General features: G+C 45.0%; 1 protein-coding gene across 2 annotated transcripts in view; it reads right to left on the reverse strand.

The window, feature by feature from the left end:
- NEK7 (NIMA related kinase 7) overlaps positions 1–21442 on the reverse strand; it is a 364704-nt gene that overhangs the window by 256340 nt on the left and 86922 nt on the right. For both annotated transcript variants that reach the window (XM_078643944.1, XM_078643953.1), the window contains 2 exons: positions 12634–12774; positions 9179–9241 (listed from right to left, as the gene is read on the reverse strand). In XM_078643944.1, the coding sequence (XP_078500070.1) occupies positions 9179–9241; positions 12634–12774 (204 nt within the window). The remainder of the gene's footprint in view (positions 1–9178; positions 9242–12633; positions 12775–21442) is intronic.

Below are 21442 nucleotides of genomic sequence, written 5' to 3' on the forward strand. Positions count from 1 at the left end.
AGACCTTGTGACCGGAGAGGATCTCTAAGGGCTGCAGCATGTATTGTGCCACCCTCAAAGACCCCTCACCAAACACATAGCTACTGCCATTGCAGACTGTGTGTTCTGATGTCGACAAACCTTAGAGTCGACATGGCACACTTCCCAGAGTGCCATGCCCACAACCACTGCCTGTGGCATAGTAAGTCACCCCTGTAGCAGGCTTCACAGCCCTAAGGCAGGGTGCACTATGCCACCGGTAAGGGCATAGCAGCATGTGCAATATTCCCCTACAGTGTCTAACGGCCAGATTCATCAAGGTAAGGAATTGCGAGTCCTTAATAGCGAATTTTAAGGATTCGCTATTAAGGACTCGCAAAACGGGATTCATGTAGGAATCGCAACTGAATTTGCGATTCACACTGATTCCTTATTTGCGATTAGCTAATTGCTAATCGCAAATAAGGAATAACTCCCCATTCATTCCTATGGGCATAAAGGCCCATAGGAATGAATGGGGAGTCATTCCTTATTTGCGATTAGCAATTAGCTAATCGCAAATAAGATTGCGATTTCAAGGGTGCCAGGGTGTCCAAAGGACACCCTGTAGCACCCCTGAAATGTAATCTACATTGGTGTTGCGCACACACATGTCCAAAGGACATGTGTGTGTGTAACATGCAACTTAGAAAAATGCATTTAAATGCATTTTTCTAAGTTTTCGCAATTTACCACGAGGTTTGACCTCGCGGTAAATAGCGGCCCAAAATTGCGATTTCGCTATTTTAAAAAGGTTCATGAATTGCATTTAAGGAATCTAAAATAGAGATTCCTTAAATGCCAGTCAAATACTTTATTGCGATAACTTAATATCATACAAAGACAATGGCAAATATATGAAACAAAAATACAAACAACACATACATTAAAAACAGTTAAAAACAATTTAAAATAACAGGTTAAAAAAGGCCAACATACACAATGTTACATTTTAACATCAGCATAACTGGTACAAAGTGCAAAGTGCTAAAGTGCAAAAGTGCTAAAGTGCAATGAAGACTTAAATGAAAATGTAAAAATGCTAAGGGGGTCCCCAGCAAAATGATTAGAACTGGCAACTACTAGCCCTGTTACAGTGCTTTCTAAGAATGCTGACCCAAGAGGACACCAGCAAACGTACTAACTAGAGTGTTGATCTATACTACAAAGGGAGGTAGACACATTTTTAAGTCTGATGTTCCTGCTTCTAATTGCTCTCACCAGGAAACTAGCCACGTAAAACATAATCCTGGGAGTTTGTAGCATTTGTAGATAAATAAGAGCAGGTCTAACTAAAATAAATCCTGCTTCCTTGAGTATAGGTACAAGAAACAATTTCCGAGCTTCATTATAGTGGCTGCAAAACATTATAAAGTGCATAGTACTTTGCTCAGAAAAATGGTCGCAAGAACAGGGTGGTGCCTTTTCTGGGGTACTCCAGACAGGATAAAAGCCCAAGCTAAAATGTATCAAATTAAATCGAAAACGAGTTAAAATAAACCTGTGGTAGGGATGGATCACCATGTTAAGGTAACTGTCAGGACCGTTGGGTATAGCCAGCAATACACTGGCCCTGACACAGGGTTTCTTCAGCTCAATTTCTTCCCTCTCCAGGGTTAGGAGCTCCTTCATTCCAACTTTAGTATAAACAATATCTTTAGATGTTACAGAATCAATAGCAGTGTAAAGTTCAGGCCTCCCCAACTTCAAAAAACTTTCCTTAATGTACATCAACCACCTAATCCTGTGTACATTATCTAGGTTCAAACAGTCCCTCATTATGGTATGATTAAGAGGAATATCTGTGTTCAGCCACATCCTCAGCCAAGCAACTAAAGGTGCTATTCTAATCAGGTCTGAGATGTAGCCTTCCCCCAGTTCCATGTGGACTGTATAGGACGGGGTTGACTGGGGGACGCCCAAGACAGATCTAAAAAATTTGTTTTCCATTGTCTGTATGGGTTCCACTCCCCTATATCCCCACAATGAGCCACCATATGATGCAACTGAAATGCATTTAGCCTTGTATATTTTACTGATAGCTGCAAATGGCCTACCCCCCAGTTTTTTAGAAAACCCATGGAGGGCGGCAGATGTCCTGGCCAGCATAAATGCTCTGCTTTTAACATGAGGACCCCAGCTACCTTTGTCGTCAAAGGTGAGCCCCAGGTAGGGAAAGGAGGAGACGCGTGCGAGCTTTTCCTGCCCACAAAGAAAGGTCTTATGAAAAGGTCTCCTAGAGGCCCTGCCCATGAGCATAACCTGCGATTTTTTTACATTTATTTTCAGGTCAAGTGAGCCCATAAAGGATTCAAAGGCATCCAGGAGTCGTTGAAGCCCCACCCCAGTACGCGCAAGAAGAACCGCGTCATCCGCGTAAAGGAGAACTGGTATCCCCTGCTCTCCTGCACGTGGAATGTCGCTTGTAACGCCCCTGAGGGCTGGCTCCAGCGCGTTCACATAAAGCGTAAACAACAGTGGTGCCATAATACAACCCTGTCTTACTCCCTTTTCAGACGCAAAAACATCTGTACACCTTCCATTCGAGGATACTCTAATTTTAGCAGTAAGGCCAGAGTGTAAGTCAGCTAATAAATTAACTATGGATCTATCCAGACCCATGTCGAGTAATTTTAACCAGAGCTTGGATCTATTGACCATATCAAACGCAGAGGAGAGGTCCATGAACCCAAGGTACATGGACCCATCCTTGGCCCTGGTATATTTCTCGATCAGGAGGTGGAGATTAAGGCACTGATCCAGGGTACTTCTTTTAGGTCTGAACCCATATTGCACATTACTCAAGATATTATTCTCGGTGGCCCATTCGTTCAATTTAACTAATATGACTCTCCCTAGAATCTTAACTGAGGAATCAATCAGTGAAATTGGTCTATAACATGCAGGATCCTGCCTATTTCCTTTTTTAAAAACAGGAATAATTATTGATGTTTTCCATGACTTGGGAATATTATCACGGTTTAAGGCATTAAAGACCCTGCAGAGCAATCTTGACCAGAAGTTAGGGAAGCATTTAAAGGCATCAGCGGGGACACCATCTGGTCCTGGTGCCTTTTTTTTTAAAGTACAATCTATTGCAGATAATACTTCACTGACTTCAAAGTGCAAATGGTTCCCTAATGGAATAATATTAACTTCCTGTTCCCTGGTTTCAGCGTTATTATGAACTGAATAGATGTCTCTGAAGTGTTTAATCCAACCCTCATCAGGGATATTAGTTTCTAGAGGGGAGTTATCCTCCCCTGTGAGTAAGGGTTGGTTGACAATCCTCCAGAATTCTCCACTATTTTTTAGTATGGCTGGATCAGTAAGTTGTGTCCAGGCTTCATCTTTAAGCTGTTTTTTCCTTACTACAATGGCCTTTTTGTATAGTACTCTACTATTACTGATGAGGTCACGATCTTTCGGAACAGTTTTCAAAGCATTGAGCAATGCAGAGTGTGCTTTTGAGCAACTGTGATCAAACCATCTTTTAAGAGGTTTCGGCTTGGGATTACTAGTCACAGAAAGCCTGCCGTTTATCTTGTTACATATGCTGCTAAATGCAAGGATCACTTCCCCCATCATTAGAGTCACTGGATAAACACACTCCAACCTCCACCTCAGCCTCTGAAAGAACTTCTTGAACAAAGGGTTCTGGGATTATACTATCCCATTTCAATCTCCTTCTCTGATCCTTAACTTTAAGCTTTCTTTCTTCATAACAAGGACCATGGTTTCGCCCTAAAAATTCAGACACTACTAGGTCCATGGAAACTGGGTTATGATCACTAAAAGCGGAAACCACAGTTCTATACATTAAAACCTTGGATCAAAAACATGCAGAAATAAAGATATAATCAATAATAGAGTCATTGTCTGAGCCCTTGAAAGTAGGGGCCCTAATCCCCCCCTCCCCACAACTGGATTCATATAAGTTCCATCTTGCGAGGAAGTTCTCTAAACAACCCCCCTGTCTGTTATGTTCAAGATGGACCAGTGCACAATTTGGAGGGGATTCTGAGTCATCGCAAACACACATAAGTGAACAAGGGTGTATATTAAAATCCCCCAAAAAGATGATTTCAAATGCATTAACATCTTCACTATAGACTGACAGAAAGTAATCCAATCTACCTAGACTATATGATGTACAGTCAGCAGCGTTGGAATTATGAAAATTAATAAACAGAATATTAGGAGATTCCACACGAGACAATTCAACAAAAAGGCATTGCTCAGATCCTGAGTCACATTTCTTAAGGCTACCTTTGATGTCTAGTTTGAAGAGGCTTAACAGTCCTCCCCTCGCTCTTCCTGCTGTGCTAGCCACAGCAGGAATACAAAAATAACTGTAGCCATCAAGAGAAAAACTAGAATTTGTTTCCCAAGTTTCCTGCAGAGCAATGATATCATACCTAATTATAAAAGCCAACCAAGTTGCATTACCTACTTTGGTCTTTATACCAGCTATATTCCAAGTAAGCATACTGAATACTGGCACACTATTCTCTGTCTGGCTAGAATGTTCTGACAAGAGTCAGTCATTATGATCCAAAAAGGATAAGGGTGCAAATCGATTAGACAATAAGAGGGGTTGAGCAAAAGGATTCTGATGTACTAGGGGAGCGGATTGATTTACAGTATTCCGATGTTGTTCCCGGCCCCATCTATAGTTTAAATCAGAATTAGTATCCCATCCAAAGGCTGGTGTTTTAGGGTAGGTGACGTTCTGCTGCTCACCATAAAAGAACTTCAAAGTTAATGGTACAACAGAGCCCTGCCTGCGTTTGGGTGGGAGTAGATTGATACGGATGTTAGGCAACACGCCTGAATGTAAGAAGCTTACTGCCACGCAATCCCCCTTAAATTTTTTGGGGCGATTACCTAGCCATGGGACCCTTTTAGCAGTTTTAATCTCTTGAGCCAGCAGTTGACCCCCCCCTGGAGCTAACCTCATATTAGTAGTAAGCCACTGCAAGGCTTTGTTAGACAAAGAGGAAGGGGATTCTTCAACACCGGGTTCTAAGGGTGGTACATTTGCCAGTACTAAAACGACAGGGGAAGCTTCAACTATAAATTGAAGAGGGTCAGTTAACTGAGCATGTGCAGGGGGTATCTCAACCGTTAACAGACCATCCCCTCTATTAGTATTGGGACCAATAGTTTTTGGATCAGGAGGCTGAGGTGGTGGATTATTTAATACGTCCTCTGTATTCTCCCCCTCCTGATCATCAACTTCTCTACTATTATTGTCCAGGTTTGATACCAACATCGTAACATTATCAACACCCTCTGTTAGTTTATTCAACTGCCCTCCCAGCTTTTTAACTTCAGATTGTAATTTATCAATTTTAGAGAGTAATGGTTTAACAATGGATTTGATTTTACTATCTATTAAGTCAGCGATTCTATCAAACAAGTCCTCATCATGGCTGACATTAGTCTTAACACTTCCCCCTTCAACTTCCTTTGGGTTTGCTTTTGGGATGTTTACCCTCTTCCTCCTGGCCCCAGATCTTAGTCCCCCCCGTCTCGGCGGGTTTTTATTTTTCACAGAGTCTAATCGAGAAGTTTGTTCAGTGATAGAAATATCTTCATCTGTAGGGTCAGCACGAATTTCCTGATCCACATCACTGTCAGATTTATTTCCAAGCTCCACGATAAGGACCTCGGGACCAGACAACATATTATCAATTAGGGAGCCGGATTCCTGTATGATAGGACAATTGGAAGAGGCATCAGAGAAAGTCTGCAGGGACACTACGTCCTCAGGTCAGGGGGATGAAGATAGGGACAAACAGTGTAAGTCAGGTGATTGACTCAATCCCAGCGATTCTCTCCTCTGTAGATTGATTTTTTTCACTGTTTGCACCAAGTAGTTTTCCATTGTGTTGGCTAGTGGTGCAGATCCCTTTTTAGGCATACTGATGATTATAACTAGGCGCTAAAAACTCCTCAAACCACAGGAAAGTATGTATCACAAACAATACAGTCTTACTTGGACGGTAGGATGCCTCACGAACCTTGCGCAGGGTTTCTGGCCCTGCCCTGCCTCCTCGTGCCGATGAGGGCCGTAGAGGGCCCGCCCTTTGCCCGGGCTTCGCCCCGGGCGTCCCGCTCGCGTCCCGCGAAGCGGGTTCCTGGCCGCTTATGACCGCCTCCCTGGCGCCCTCGCGGTGTCAGGATGCGCGCCGCCGCGTAGGCTGCCGGGATTTGTGGTCCCGGAGCGGCGACGCGTGTAGTCTGGTGGGAAATGACTCTTGGCGGTGGCGGCGAGCTTCAAGGTACCTGGCAGCGGTAATGGCGGCGTCTCAAAGGTAAGTGCAGTGTTTCCCCCTGCTTCGCCGGTTCCTGGCCGCTTATGACCACCTCCCTGGCGCCCTCGCGGTGTCAGGATGCGCGCCGCCGCGTAGGCTGCCGGGATTTGTGGTCCCGGAGCGGCGACGCGTGTAGTCTGGTGGGAAATGACTCTTGGCGGTGGCGGCGAGCTTCAAGGTACCTGGCAGTGGTAATGGCGGCGTCTCAAAGGTAAGTGCAGTGTTTCCCCCTGCTTTGCCGGTTCCTGGCCGCTTATGACCGCCTCCCTGGCGCCCCCGCGGTGTCAGGATGCGCGCCGCCGCGTAGGCTGCCGGGATTTGTGGTCCCGGAGCGGCGACGAGTGTAGTCTGGTGGGAAATGACTCTTGGCGGTGGCGGCGAGCTTCAAGGTACCTGGCAGCGGTAATGGCGGCGTCTCAAAGGTAAGTGCAGTGTTTCCCCCTGCTTCGCCGGTTCCTGGCCGCTTATGACCGCCTCCCTGGCGCCCTCGCGGTGTCAGGATGCGCGCCGCCGCGTAGGCTGCCGGGATTTGTGGTCCCGGAGCGGCGACGCGTGTAGTCTGGTGGGAAATGACTCTTGGCGGTGGCGGCGAGCTTCAAGGTACCTGGCAGCGGTAATGGCGGCGTCTCAAAGGTAAGTGCAGTGTTTCCCCCTGCTTCGCCGGTTCCTGGCCGCTTATGACCGCCTCCCTGGCGCCCTCGCGGTGTCAGGATGCGCGCCGCCGCGTAGGCTGCCGGGATTTGTGGTCCCGGAGCGGCGACGCGTGTAGTCTGGTGGGAAATGACTCTTGGCGGTGGCGGCGAGCTTCAAGGTACCTGGCAGCGGTAATGGCGGCGTCTCAAAGGTAAGTGCAGTGTTTCCCCCTTAAATGCAATTCCTCGCAAATGTGCGAATTCTTTATTAGCGAATTTTGCGTTTGGGATGATGAATCCCAAATGCAAAAATTGCACTCGCAAAGGGCCAGATTCTCAGAATCTGGCTCTTTGCGAGCGCAATTTAGCTTGATGAATCTGTATATAAGTCCCTTCTTAGACATTGTAAGTGCAGTGAAGCCATATTGAGTACATGGGCTGGGAAGTTGTCATTACGAACTCCACAGCTCCATCACAGCTTTACTGAATACTGAGAAGTTTGGTATCAAACTTCTCAGCACAATAAACCCACACTGACGCCAGTGTTCGATGTATTGTAGAATGCACTCAGAGGACATCTTAGAGCTGCCCCCTGAAAAATGACAACTCCCTCGTGTCCAGCAGACTGGTCTGCACCAGCGTGTCACACACTAACATGTTTCTGGCCCCCTGAGGTGGCAGCCCTTGTGCTCTTGTGGGTCAAGGAAAAAGGCTGCTTGGGGTGGAGATGCTTCACACCTACCCTCAAGCAGGAACCGCATTCAGGGCAGTGAGCCTCAAAGGCATCCTGCCCTTTGATATGCTAGCCAGGGCCTCTCTAGCTAGTGGAGATGCCCATCCCCTGACAAAGCACCACTTTTACTGCAAGGGTGGCTGGAAAACTAGTAGTCAGAAGAGGTGTGTCCCCTCTCTGCCATGACCACACCTAAGGTACCCTGGACTGAGACGACCCCCCCTCCTTAGGAAATCATCCATCTGGAATGGAAAGGTTCTACCCAATCAGGTTAGGGGATGCCCCCTCCCCAAATGGCGGAGACATACAACGGGTGTAGTCACCCTAAAGACAAAGCAGCACATTGGCTACCACCTGCCAGCACCTGTAATGCCCCAAAATTCAGTATTTAAGGGAACCCCTGAAACTTGATTTTCAGATTCCTGCAACATACGAAGAAAAAAGACAAAGAAATTATCAGTTGCAAAGATAGACAGTGCCTTTGACTTCTCAAGTTGCTAAGGAGGCTAGCTCAAGCTTCTTTCACTTAAAAACCATATTGTACATTTTCTGAACAGTAATACCATGTTCTCATGTTCAGTGCACAGTACTCTGCTGTGGTGAGTCTGAAACTGAAACCCAGGTAGAAATTTGACACGGACATCAGTTTCACAAATGGATATTAATTGAAAAGGTGTATGTGTTTTTTGCAGATCGGTGTGCATGAACCTTACGTTAATATGAATTTTAACAAAATTAATGCAGAGGGTTTAAGTCAACATTTTAGGTGAATAATAAACCAAACCATGCAGAATGCATGAACTAGATAGCAATGGGGCAATATTTGCCCTAAGAGAGAGCACTCAGGCACTTTAAGAACCTTGTCTGAACGATGCTTATTAGTGAAATATTTTGAAGCAAAGTTGCCTAAACAAGAAGGAAAGGCTATAGGATTGACTAGTTGTGGACAACCAAGATATAAATTCTTTAGATAACACTTTGAGGAGCTTCATCTGGCCTGTGATGGTCTTGACTACAAGTAGGGCAGCAATAGGAAGTTAAGAATTGAGAGGCAAAAGAAAGATAAAGAATGACTGAGCACAGCCGGTAGGAGGAGTTCTTGAGGGGACACAGAAATAAAGGTCAGTGTCACAAAAGTGTTGACTGAAACAGGCAGACTAAAAAGTGTTGCTCATGCCTCCTATGAAGGAAAGGTAGGGCAGTGATTGTCGGGAGGTCATAATGCGGATCAAGTGCAGATAAACATGCCAACAGAACAAGCTAAATGTACATTGTGAATAATGATCAAATGTGGTGTTGTGAAGAAATTAACCAGGCACAAAGTAATTATATATAACCTGCTAACTTGAACATACATGCCAAAAACTGCAATTTTTTCAAAATATAAATTGAGACATTCGAAGATTAAACACGCCATTCCAGTCAAAATATGAACCAATAAATGTTACACTTAATCATGTCAAACATTAGCTCACCTTTAAAAGATCAATTTCTTTGATGCAATCTGCCCGAGCTTTAGCATCCATTAAATCAAATATCTGTGAATGAAACAGAATAAATTCACACTACAAGTAAAACAGCAAAGAAAGTAAACAACCTTCACTTTAATAACTAGATATTATTGCTCTCCAGACTCAGTAATTCTGTAATCTTAATCATCACTAAAAACAGAACACTCAGCTGCAGCACAAAGCATAAAAAGCTCATGAAAGTGAACCTAAGATGAGCACTGAGTGGACTCAATGGACACTTTCTCATTCAATTATTGTGTTCTACTCTGTCAAATTCCTGAAAAACGGCAAACCATTGGGATAGCAATTCAAATCAGCTGGAGTAGAATATTGAAGGTATGGGTTGCTGCAAATTGAAAGATTTTACTTACAAATTAATTATGTACATGCTTGTACTTCTACCTCTTCCACTACCAAAATAAGGACATATATAAAATGAGAAGAAAACAAATGGATGGCAGTTGCTATAAAACTTTGGTGGATAAGTTATAAAATCTGCACAGCTACAGACATAGGCTGGGACCATGTGCTCAGGATGTAGTGCTTGCCTAAAGTAGGAGGGAGCAGCTGAGTCTCGAGTAACAGACATCCATTTCTAATTACGCACCTCTAAGAGAGGACAGCCCCTGCTTTCCATAATCAATCAGTAAATTTGTAGAGCACGTATTGTCACCCAAGAGGGTATCCAGGCGCTGAGGGGTAGAGTTGATTAGCCGAATAGCCAGGTCTTCAAGGACTTTTGGAACTCAGGAAGAGATGGGGAGGTCCGTAGATGAACCGGTAGCACGTTTAATGTCTTCGTTGGTAGGTAGGTAGAAGGAGCGACCTCTGCATCTGCTACGTCGGATGTGGGGAGTGAGAGTTAGAGAAAGGGACATGGAGCGGAGGTGCCCCAGTGGGCTGATGGAAGTTCAGGCGGTGGATTAAGTAGGCGGGCCTTGTATGCAAGGGTCAGCAGCTTGAACTGGCATCTTTTCTGTACAGGGAAGCAGTGGAGTTCCCCAAGGTAGGGGGTCATATGGGTTCGCTTAGAGAGATCCAGGATGAGTCTGTCTTTGGTGTTCTGTATGGTGTGTAGTCGTCAGAAGAGGTAAGCTGCAATCTCTATCTAGAGAGCATTGCCATAGTCCAGTCGGCAGGAGATGAGGGCCTGGGTGAGGGTGGGTTTTGAGCTTTGGGGTAGCCATTTGAATATCTTACAAAGGATGTGGAGAATGAAGAAGCAAGAGGCGGAGATTGAGTTCATCTGAGTCTTCATGATTAGCTTGTTGTCCAAAATGATGCCTAGGTTCCTAGCATGGTCAGTGGGGGTAGGAGTAGGTCCGAGTTCTGAGGGAACACAGGTTGCGCCCCATGGGGAGCTTTTGTTTCCGAAAATCAGTACCTCTGTTTTGTCCCTGATGAACTTCAGGCAGTTGTCCTTCATCCAGTTGTCAACATCTTGTCATGCAAATGTGGAAGTTGGTCTTTGTGTTGATGGTGACTTCAAAGAGGGAGGATGCAGTATGTGTTGTTGGTGTAGGATAGGATCAGGGCCACTGGAATTGTGCGATTCCACAGTTGCAGCTTTTTTCACCTAATTGTGGATTTGTCGCTTTTGCCACATAATCCATTATCTGCTGCATAATCTGCAGATTTTAACAAAAAAATAATGTTGTTTCTAGCTCAAACGGATATAAAGTTACTAAAAATGTAGAGATGTGGGTGGGTTAATTATTATGTTTTTATTAATTGGTATTGCTAATTAATTAATTGTTAATTATTAATTGGTAATTACATTTGATTAGTTAATTATATTACTTAGAATTATTTTATGAATAATTAGTATTTATAGTTATTGCTAATTAATTTATTGGTAATTAATTAATTGGTGACTATTTTAATTAAGTGCTTAATTGATTAATTAATTTTGTGATTTTTTTATGTATAGTGGGTTGTGGGTTTATAGGGGAATAGGGTGGGAAGTAATTAAATTAAATGAATCGATGAGATTGTTTTTATTTATTTGTATTTATTATTAATTGTTAATTATTAATTGGAAAATATTTTTATTAATTAGTTAATTATAGTAATTAGAATTAATGTATTAATAATTATTAGTTATTGTTATTGCCAATACCTTTTTAGATGATTAATTATTGTGTGATTAATTATTAATTGGGAGTTCATATTTATTATTTAGTTAATTTATAATTATATTAATTTATTATTAATTGTTATTAATTGATTAATTGATAGTTAAATTAATTGTGTTTTTATGTATGTGTAGTGTGTTGTGTGTTAAAGGGGGAATAGTGTGGGATGTAATTTAATGTTATTTAAGTAAATATTAATTCTAATTTATTGGTATTTAAGATATTAATATGTTACTTTTTTTATTAAAAAAAATATGTAATTGATAAGTATGTTAATTTAACCCTTACGCTATCCAGCGCTTTCCCTACTGTTGCATTCTCTGGAGTGGGAATAGTAATTTTTAGCCCTATACTATCCAGCGCTTTCCCTACTGTTGCACTCACTGGAGTGGGAATAGTAATATTTACACCTACATTAACCAGCGCTTTCCCTTCTGTTGCACTCGCTGGAGTGGGAATAGGGATTTTTACCCCTACGCTATCCATCGCTTTCTCTACTGTTGCACTCACTGGAGTGGGAATAGTAATTTTTACCCCTACGCTATCCAGCGCTTTCCCTACTGTTGCACTCACTGGAGTGGGAATAGTAATTTTTACCCCTACGATATCCAACGCTTTTCTTACTGTTGTAATATGTGGAGTAAGTATATATATTAATTTATATGTAGATGTTTAATTAATTTTAAAATTATATGTATTAGTTATTTTTTTAATGTTTTATGTTTATATCTATAATTTTGTAAATTATATTAATTTTTTACTTATTTTTACATTATTATTAAAACATTTTAAAAAACGATATTTTGTTTTCGATATTTTTATACTTACCTTTATGTAGTTAGGACTTCGATATTTTTGATGTCAATATTTCTGTCGATATTTTTGTAGGTCGATTTTCTGTGTTTCGATATTTTGTCATACAATCGATACAGTGAAGCACCTGTATCATACAGATACTAGTATGCATGTAATGGTAGACCACTTCCTGCTAACTTCTTAAATTAGCCACTAGCTTCAACAGGTTGCTCCAATTTTTATTAAGCATTCAGCTTTGTGGAGAATTATCAGAACTAAATGCACTTACCAATAAAACGCAATAAATAAATACATAAATGAATTACATTTTCAAACCAGTATAATGTCATGGATTAAACAAAGGATCATGAAACCTGTTAACTGTTCCCTTCATAATGGCCTCTTCTTGCAGTTGGTACAGGAATTGTGTGGACTAAGCACTGCAAGAATTGTCAACAACAACTTTCACAATCACCTAAGTGTTCTTACCTGCACTTTTTTTAAAGCCACTGGTACACGATCCAACAAACACGTTGCTCTGTAAACTTCACTAAATTGGCCACGACCAATCTTCTTTTCGATTTGAAAGTTGCCTAGCGTATTGTAGCCCATGTCGGGCCTCAAAGCTTTCTGAAAGCAAAAAACAACAGTTTGTTTCCACTACACACAAGGTACTACAGAAAATGGTAATATTCCCAAAAACGTTATGCAGCAAGGAAAAAAAATCATAATCTACTAAAACCAATCATGCTGATACGAATAAATACAGGCATTGTATAGGTGTGCTCTACAATCACAAAAAGAAATGTCATGCACTGCTAACGTAGGAGGTGAGCGGACCCATATTCAGCCAGTTAGCTTTATGTGAGAATTAACAGTAAAATGAAGGGTAGCAAACATTTAACGCAGACAACAGAGGCATGTAATAAAGGGCGCGGGGACATAGTTGAAAACGAAACATTAAAAAACTGAGCATAATTAGGACAAGTAAAAAATAAAATAATATAAATTAAAACGTAGAATATGTTCATATTGTTCTTTTCCATGGGCATGCGTTAAAGAAGAACCCAAAAAAGTGCTATCTTTCTATTTTGCAAAAAACATTTGTGGAATATTATGAGGCAGTCATGAGGGCTGGAATCTTGCGCACGTTTAATGTAACGTCACCGAGTAGCCAGCACTAGTTCAGTTCAAAGCCACACGTCCAATCGATGTAAGGTCTAAACGCACACATTTCCCGACACAGGCCGGTCTTTCATTTCACACAGCTTCATTAAATGGGATTTATTTAGAAGCACCATTTCCAAGCTGGAATGGGAATTGCACTTTCATCTGCACAGCAACTTGACAAATATTAGCGTGAACTACTAAACCAGTGTGACAACCGCATGCTGAGAGCAAAGTCTCGCTAATTTGTTTTGGCATGCAGGCTCGTAATCACACATTTACATATGCAATGACCTACATTTGCATGTCAGCTCACACACGGTCTGGCTTTATTGAGACTGGGCACTTCCCTCTGTTTAGCGGCCAGAGTGGCGGGAGAAGGCCAGAGGGTGGACTTTTTTGGCAGTTGAGCGATGAACTGCCACCAAGGATTAGGATGATATGGCCTGAGCACGAGACACTTCATTAGAGGAAATCTGTTTAACAGTGGGCAGTGTATGTAAACTTCACAGCCCGTTTGCGGCACCTTTTTCTCCCCATGCCCTTTCCTCAAAGGGCAGCAGGGCTGACTGACAGCTTGTCTCATCTGCTCCCTTGTCCTGTCAGACAATTTAAAGGTGGAGAGATGACATGAGAAGCAGCATAGCTGCACATCTCCCACTACTACTGGGTCTCTCTTAGCCACAAAATAATGTGTGCACCATTGAGATCACGTAGGACAAGGGCATCCTTGGGCCTGAAAACACAGGACAAACACTTCGATATTAATAATTACATTAATACGTCTGAATACGTCATACTGCGCTCCTGATGTATGTGCATATATGTATACACACATATATATACATACACATACATACACACATATATATACACATATATACATACACACACATATATATACATACACACACATACATACATATACACATATATACATACTATATATACATACTATATATATACACATATATGCATTATATATATATATATATATATATACACACATATATACATACTACATCTATACATACATATACATACTATATTTATACATACATATATATACACGTACATATATACATACATACACACACACATATATATACATACACACACATATATACATATACACACATATATACATATACACACATATATACATATACACACATATATTTGCAAACCGAGGCAGAACACAACCGTACATGGAACAAGCGGATTCCAATTGCCAAACCTTTTGCCCTCGGTTGACAAATGTGTACCAACCTTTATCGAATGCTCAAAGAGAATAATTTGAAAGGAAATGCCCAAAAGCACTGTTTCGGATGAGACATTTTTCTGTGGAAAAATATTGAACAAAGCTAAACGAAAACACAGAAACGCGCAAATAATACAGAGCTTGGTTTATATAGTGCCTTTTTCAGGTTTCGTGAATATTGGTCCACTCACTACTGGAAAACAAAACTTGAAGCTTTAGTTGACAAAGCAGGTGTGTGAGATTACCATTTATACATTATTCTGCTTTTAAATATTGGGAACCTTTTTTTTTACTTTTTAAAAAAGGCAAAGCTAGCTCACTGAGGAGCTGAATTTTACCCGACAGTAGTTAACAAATATATAAATATTATGCAAAAATGCCTGTAGGTTGGCAACAATATTTTCTGAGGGCTACCATCTACTTTCTCTCACTTGTGACCACAGACATTAGGATGCTCACCATAAAGCCAGGGAAATACAGGAAAGGTGATGCACTTCCAGGCAAAAACCGCCACGCCCTGTACAAAGGTGAACATAGTGATGCCTGCATTTAGTTGAACGGAAAATGCCATCTACGTAGCAAAAGAACTTTCAGTTTGATGGCAAATATTGGGAAAGTGGAGAGACAAATGAAGGAAAACCCATTAAGAAAAATTTGGACCGGCCAAAGCTCCACCACTATCACACCATTACCCTGTCTGTGGGGATGTTTTGAGATTAACCAAATCCCCAGGCTTGGCTAGGACCCGAGGGGAATGGGAAGGGCGTGAACGGCAGCCTGAACTTGCACAGTGGTTAGGAAAGCATTGCTTGGTTAACAACCTCGGTATTCCCAAACAGCTTGGGAGGAATGTGTTTCACTACCCCAGTTTTGCTGAAGAGTGTAGGAGAGAAATGTTTTAAATCTATTTGGCTTTACCCATGGCAATTGAGAGAGACATGTTTTTTCGACACTTTGCAAAGGGCCCGGGGCAATGTGTCTGGAACCCTCTATAGCCTTGCTCAGTTGCAATCAATCAATCAATCAATCACAGACATTTATATAGCGCACTACTCACCCGGAGGGTCTCAAGGCGCTAGGGGGGGGGGAGAGCTGCTACTGCTCGAACAGCCAGGTCTTGAGCTTCTTTCTGAAGGAGAGGTGGTCTTGGGTCAGGCGCAGGTCGGTCGGAAGGGAGTTCCAGGTCTTGGCGGCCAGGTGGGAGAAGGACCTTCCTCCCGCTGTCGTTCTCCGGATGCGGGGGACGGCGGCGAGGGCGTGGCTGGCTGATCGGAGATGTCGTTTGGGAACGTGGAAGTTGATGCGGTTGTTGAGGTAGCTGGGGCCTTGATCGTGTAGGGCTTTGTGTGCGTGGGTGAGGAGGCGGAAAGTGATTCTTTAATTGACGGGGAGCCAGTGCAGGTCTCTCAGATGTCCGGAGATGTGGCTGTGTCGTGGGATGTCGAGGATGAGTCTGGCTGAGGCGTTCTGGATCCGCTGGAGTCTCTTCTGGAGCTTGGCGGTGGTTCCGGCGTAGAGGGCGTTGCCGTAGTCCAGTCGGCTGGTGACGAGTGCCTGGGTGACCGTCTTCCTTGTCTCGGTGGGGATCCACCGGAAGATCTTCCGTAGCATGCGCAGGATGTTGAAGCATGACGAGGAGACGGCGTTGACTTGTCTGGTCATGGTGAGGGAGGAGTCCAGGATGAATCCCAGGTTGCGTGCGTGGTCTGTCGGTTTGGGTGCGCTGCCCAGGGCGGGGGGCCACCAGGAGTCGTCCCAGGCGGAGGGCGAGGAGCCCAGGATGAGGACTTCCGTCTTGTCTGAGTTCAGTTTCAGGCGGCTGGTCGACATCCACTCGGCTACGTCTTTCATCCCTTCGTGAAGGTTGGCTCTGGCGGCGGCGGGGTCGTTGGTCAGGGAGAGGATCAGCTGGGTGTCGTCGGCGTAGGAGATGATGTTGAGGTTGCGTTGGCGTGCGATGGCTGCGAGGGGGCTCATGTAGACGTTGAAGAGGGTGGGGCTCAGCGATGATCCTTGAGGGACGCCGCAGATGACTTCGGTGGCCTCTGACTTGTACGGTGGTAGGCGGACTCTCTGTGTTCTTCCGTCGAGGAAGGAGATGATCCATTCCAGTGCTCTCTCCTGGATTCCGACGTTGCTGAGGCGCTGCACTAGGGTGCGGTGGCAGACAGTGTCGAAAGCCGCGGAGAGGTCTAGGAGGATGAGGGCCGCTGTTTCTCCGTTGTCCATCAGGGTTCGGATGTCATCGGTGGCAGCGATGAGGGCGGTCTCGGTGCTGTGGTTGGCTCGGAAGCCCGACTGTGAAGGGTACAGGGATCCATTCGTCTCGAGGAAGGTGGCCAGCTGCTTGTTGACGGTCTTCTCGATGACTTTGGCTGGGAACGGGAGGAGCGAGATGGGGCGGTAATTCTTGAGTTCGGTGGGGTCCGCCGTAGGTTTCTTTAGTAGAGCGCTGAGTTCGGCGTGCTTCCAGCTCTCCGGGAAGGTGGCGGTGTCGAAGGAGGTGTTGATGATGTCCCGCAGGTGGGGTGCGATGACTGCGTCGGCCTTGTTGAAGATGTGGTGAGGGCAGGGGTCGGTCGGAGATCCGGAGTGGATGGAGTTCATCATTTGGATGGTGTCTTCGGTGCTGATCGGAGTCCAGGTGCGGAGGGTGGTGGTGGGGGGCGGTGGTTCGGTTGTGGCGTGCGTCGGTTGAGTGCTGAAGCTGTTGTGTATGTCCGCGATCTTGTTGTGGAAGTAGGAGGCGAGGGAGTTGCAGAGATCTTGCGATGGGGTGATGTCGTTGTTTCCGGCGTTGGGGTTGGAGAGCTCTTTCACGATGTTGAAGAGTTCCTTGCTGTTGTGTGCGTTGTTGTCCAGTCGATCCTTGAATGCAGTTTTCTTAGTGGCGCGGATGAGTTGGTGGTGCATTCGGGTGGCAAGCTTGAGGGCGGTCATGTTGTCCGGTGTTGGTTCCCTTCTCCAGGCTTTCTCGAGGGCTCAGCAGTTCTTCTTGGAGCTCTTGAGTTCGTCGGTGAACCAAGGGGCCTTCTTGCTGCCGGGTCTGCTAGGCGGGGTCCTCAGTGGGGCGAGTTCGTCCGCGCAGTTGATGATCCACTTCGTGAGGTTGTCGGCGGCCTGGCTGGGGTTCGCTGAGCTGGCGGGGGGGTGCTGGCTCAGGGAAGCGGCGAGCTGGTCGGCTGTGATCTTGTTCCAGCTTCTTCGAGCAACCGGTTGCTGGTGGTGGTGGATCGTCGTTCTTCTGAAGGTGAAGTGGACGCAGCTGTGGTCTGTCCAGTGGAGTCCAGTGGCGTGGCTGAAGGCGATGTCTTCGCTGGATGAGAAGATGGCGTCGAGCGTGTGTCCGGCGAGGTGGGTGGGGGTGGACACCAGCTGCTTGAGTCCGAGGTTGGCGAGGTTGTCGAGCAGGGTGCAGGTGTTGCGGTCGTTGTTGTTCTCCAGGTGGAAGTTGATATCCCCCAGGAGGATGTAGTCGGCGGAGGGGAGGGCATGCGGGCTGATGAAGTCGGCGATGTCCTCGCTGAATTGTGTGCGTGGTCCCGGGGGTCGGTAGATCAGGGTGCCTCTGAGGGTGGTCCTCGGGTCGGTGTGGATTTGGAAGTGTAGGTGTTCGGCGGTTTTCAGGGTGTCGTCGGTGTTGGTCGTGATGTGGATGGTGTCCCTGTGGATGATGGCGATGCCTCCTCCAGTCTGGTTGACGCGGTCTCTCCGGGTGATCTTGTAGCCCTCTGGGATTGCGATGGCGATGTCGGGCGCTGAGGAGTCGTTCATCCAGGTTTCCGTGAGGAAGGCAACGTCAGGAGCACAGACTTTTGCCCCTGGGAGACAGCTCTTTTACCATTTCCCTCCAGAGCTTGCCCAACAGTTGCCTGTGCCAGCCTACCAACATTTGCTCCTAAGGGCTAGAGCAGGCCATCGCCTCCTCTTCTCCCTGGCACATGTCACCTCTTGTCTCAGGACACAATCAACTGTCAATTTCCTCAGCCAAAAGGGCCGGGAGGTATAGTCTGTTGCAGAGCTCTCTTCCTCCATCAAATGGTGGAATAAGGAGGAATGGGGCAGAGGGGAGCAGCCTGTGCCAGTTAATTCTATGTATATAAAGACCAGTGTACCTGATGAGCGGCTTCAGCTTCTTTTTGTTGTGCAGGACACTGAGCCCATGACTTCTTTTTTTAAAAAGTTTTTTTAGTTGGGTGTGCCCGGTCCCACGAAGGACATTCGGACATGTATTTTTATGGGGGCAATGTGGGGAGGCCATCCCCAGCCGGCTACCAGACCAGCTGCCTCTGTGTGGGCGTAGGAGCAAACACTTGAATTCTCCCTTCCCACTCCAAGCAGGCAGGGTGTTGACTTCACAGTGGCTACCTCGCTCCCCCTACACATAGGCATGGGCAGCAGGGGTGAGTCCACCACCATTGTGGGGTGCACAGTGACGCTCCCTGTTCAGCTTTCTCATCCAGGGTTTGGGATGGAGTGCCAGGCACCTTCCCTGCATTGTGGGCCCTGGGATGAGTTTCGGGGGCCACCTCTTTGCATATGCTGGCCCAGGGGATGGGGTCTCCGAGCCTTGCCGATCACTGGGGAGGGGGCCACACACACGCTTCCTTCCTGGATTATAAATTATTAATAACGTTTGTGCCAACCCTTAGGCACTGGCCAACCTTGAGGGTATTTTGGAGACCTGCAGCAGAGCCCAAGACACTGTGTCGTTGAAGTGGGGATCGAAGGTCAAATCCTTCCTCCAAGATACCGTGTGCTCTACTTGGCAGATTTGCCTGATCATGGGCTTATTTTGCTCCGGGTGGCGCGCTCTAGCATCCTGGCCTCCAAAGTGGCACACTAGGGCACTGGAACCACTGGATCCCTGCAACAGCTTTTCTCTTCGGCTTTGTCCCTGATACTCCTCTCCTCCAGCTGAGGCTCAGAAGTCCAGATATTCCCCCAACTGGTTCTTAGGGGTGTAAAGGTGCCAGCCTGGGGAGATTCACTGGGGTAAGCTGGAGGCAAAGCCCTTGGTCTATTACAGTATCAGGGGGCTTGTCTTTCTAGCTGTCCACAGTGTTGCTGCGATCCAATTCTTCTGTCCAACTCTGTTTTTTTGTGCAAATGTGTTTAAGTGGGGATGGAAAGTTTTAGATGCTAGGCACCTCTGGCCAATCCTAGCGTGCCACATTACCACCCATATCTGTTCCAACCATCCTGCATAAAATGCTTAGACACTCCAAGATGGCACTATCAAGTGGTATCAGTACACATCTCCTCTATTGTGTCTCGGTTCTACCCCTAGCCGACACTGCTGTCACAGACCTTCCCACCAAAACTTAAAAGGGGAGCCCCTCCAGTGTTTGGCTCCAAATGTCTGAGCTCCCTCCTTTGCTCAGCGATCCTGGGTTGTCTCATACTTAGCACAGTTTGACAGCTAATTTCCTGATTCATATTTTCTTCCCCACCCCTTCCGTTTCAGTAGAGCTGAGTGAAGCACTATCAATTGCTCCTTTTTTTGTGGTGAAGCATTTGTTCCCTCTGCTGAGGAGCAGAGTATTTAACTTGGCCCAGCTGGGTGACAAAAGGCCTGGAATCTGATCCCGAGATGGATCAAAAAAAATATGACGATTCTGGATTTCCCATAAGGTGTATATGTAGGTTCTTGGGACTTGCATATTCAAACTTGGCGTACACGTTTTACCCCAGTTTGATACCTCATTATACTCTGTTGTAGACCTAATGTGAACAAAACTGCACTATAAGGCAGAGTTCTCCCTATATATAACACTGACACTGCAAATAATCTATTAAGGCCCACTCACCTTACCAATGAGTGCCCACTAATATTATATGGTCTACCCCTTGGTCAACATCTACCTTTGCAGAGTTCCCTCTTATGCCATGCTAAATGTGTGCAATTACTGGGTTGTGCACGAAGGTGGTCTGACAAGTACAGCCCACATACGTGTGCACATGTAACCGACCAAGTACCCTTTACCATAGCTGCATCACAGAGACTTTATCTTAAAAGGCGGACACTGGCAGTAAACACTTACAGTCCAATTGCCATGTGATTATTGAGACTGGAGTATTGAGACTCACCCATAGTAAAGGTTAAAAACCGGGAAATAAAAAAAGCTAAGAACAATCATGCAGACTAAATGGGTAAAACCCATTTCACTACAAGCCCAATTATACAACATATAGCTGAGAGTCAGAGAGAGATACCAGAAAACATTCACGCCTCAAAGCAGCCCCCCTCTACCCGGATACATTGTAGTCCTGGGAGGCTGCTTTGAGACCAAGTTACAGCATACACCATGGGCAGTGCTGATATTCCAGTGTGAATTGGAAAAACATTTTGTGTTACTGCAGAATGGACAAAGTTACAGTAAAAGACTTGGATGTCTGCTAAACATAGCTAATCATGACAGAACTGTGCCGAAGATGACAATATGAACTTCTTTAGACGAGTGAAATTATTCATATCCTAAAGTTCATGAACAGACAGAGTACCCCTCTATTTTCTTTAAAGGGAATTAATGAAAGTAATACCTCTAGACTCTTTCAGTGGACAATAATGGCTACATAACTCACAAAGGAGAAGTCCCTTGACCTCCTTCACAAGTTTTGTGGTATTCCTTATGCATAGGTGCCCTAGAGGTAGGTTAAAAAAGAAGCTGTACAGTATAGTGGTTCCGAACTCCTAAGAGAAGTTATTCATCAGTGGTAATCAGAATTCACTGGTGGAAAATGGTGAACTTCTTCTCAATGAGGAGGAGCAGGCCTACTGAAACTGTCTGGATAGCATTGTGAAATGGGACTCTTCATCTTATAATATTCGACCACTTTACCAATAAATGAACCAAACCGGTCCAGCTG

Source organism: Lissotriton helveticus, chromosome 1_1, assembly GCF_964261635.1.
Source record: "Lissotriton helveticus chromosome 1_1, aLisHel1.1, whole genome shotgun sequence".
NCBI lineage: Eukaryota > Metazoa > Chordata > Amphibia > Caudata > Salamandridae > Lissotriton > Lissotriton helveticus.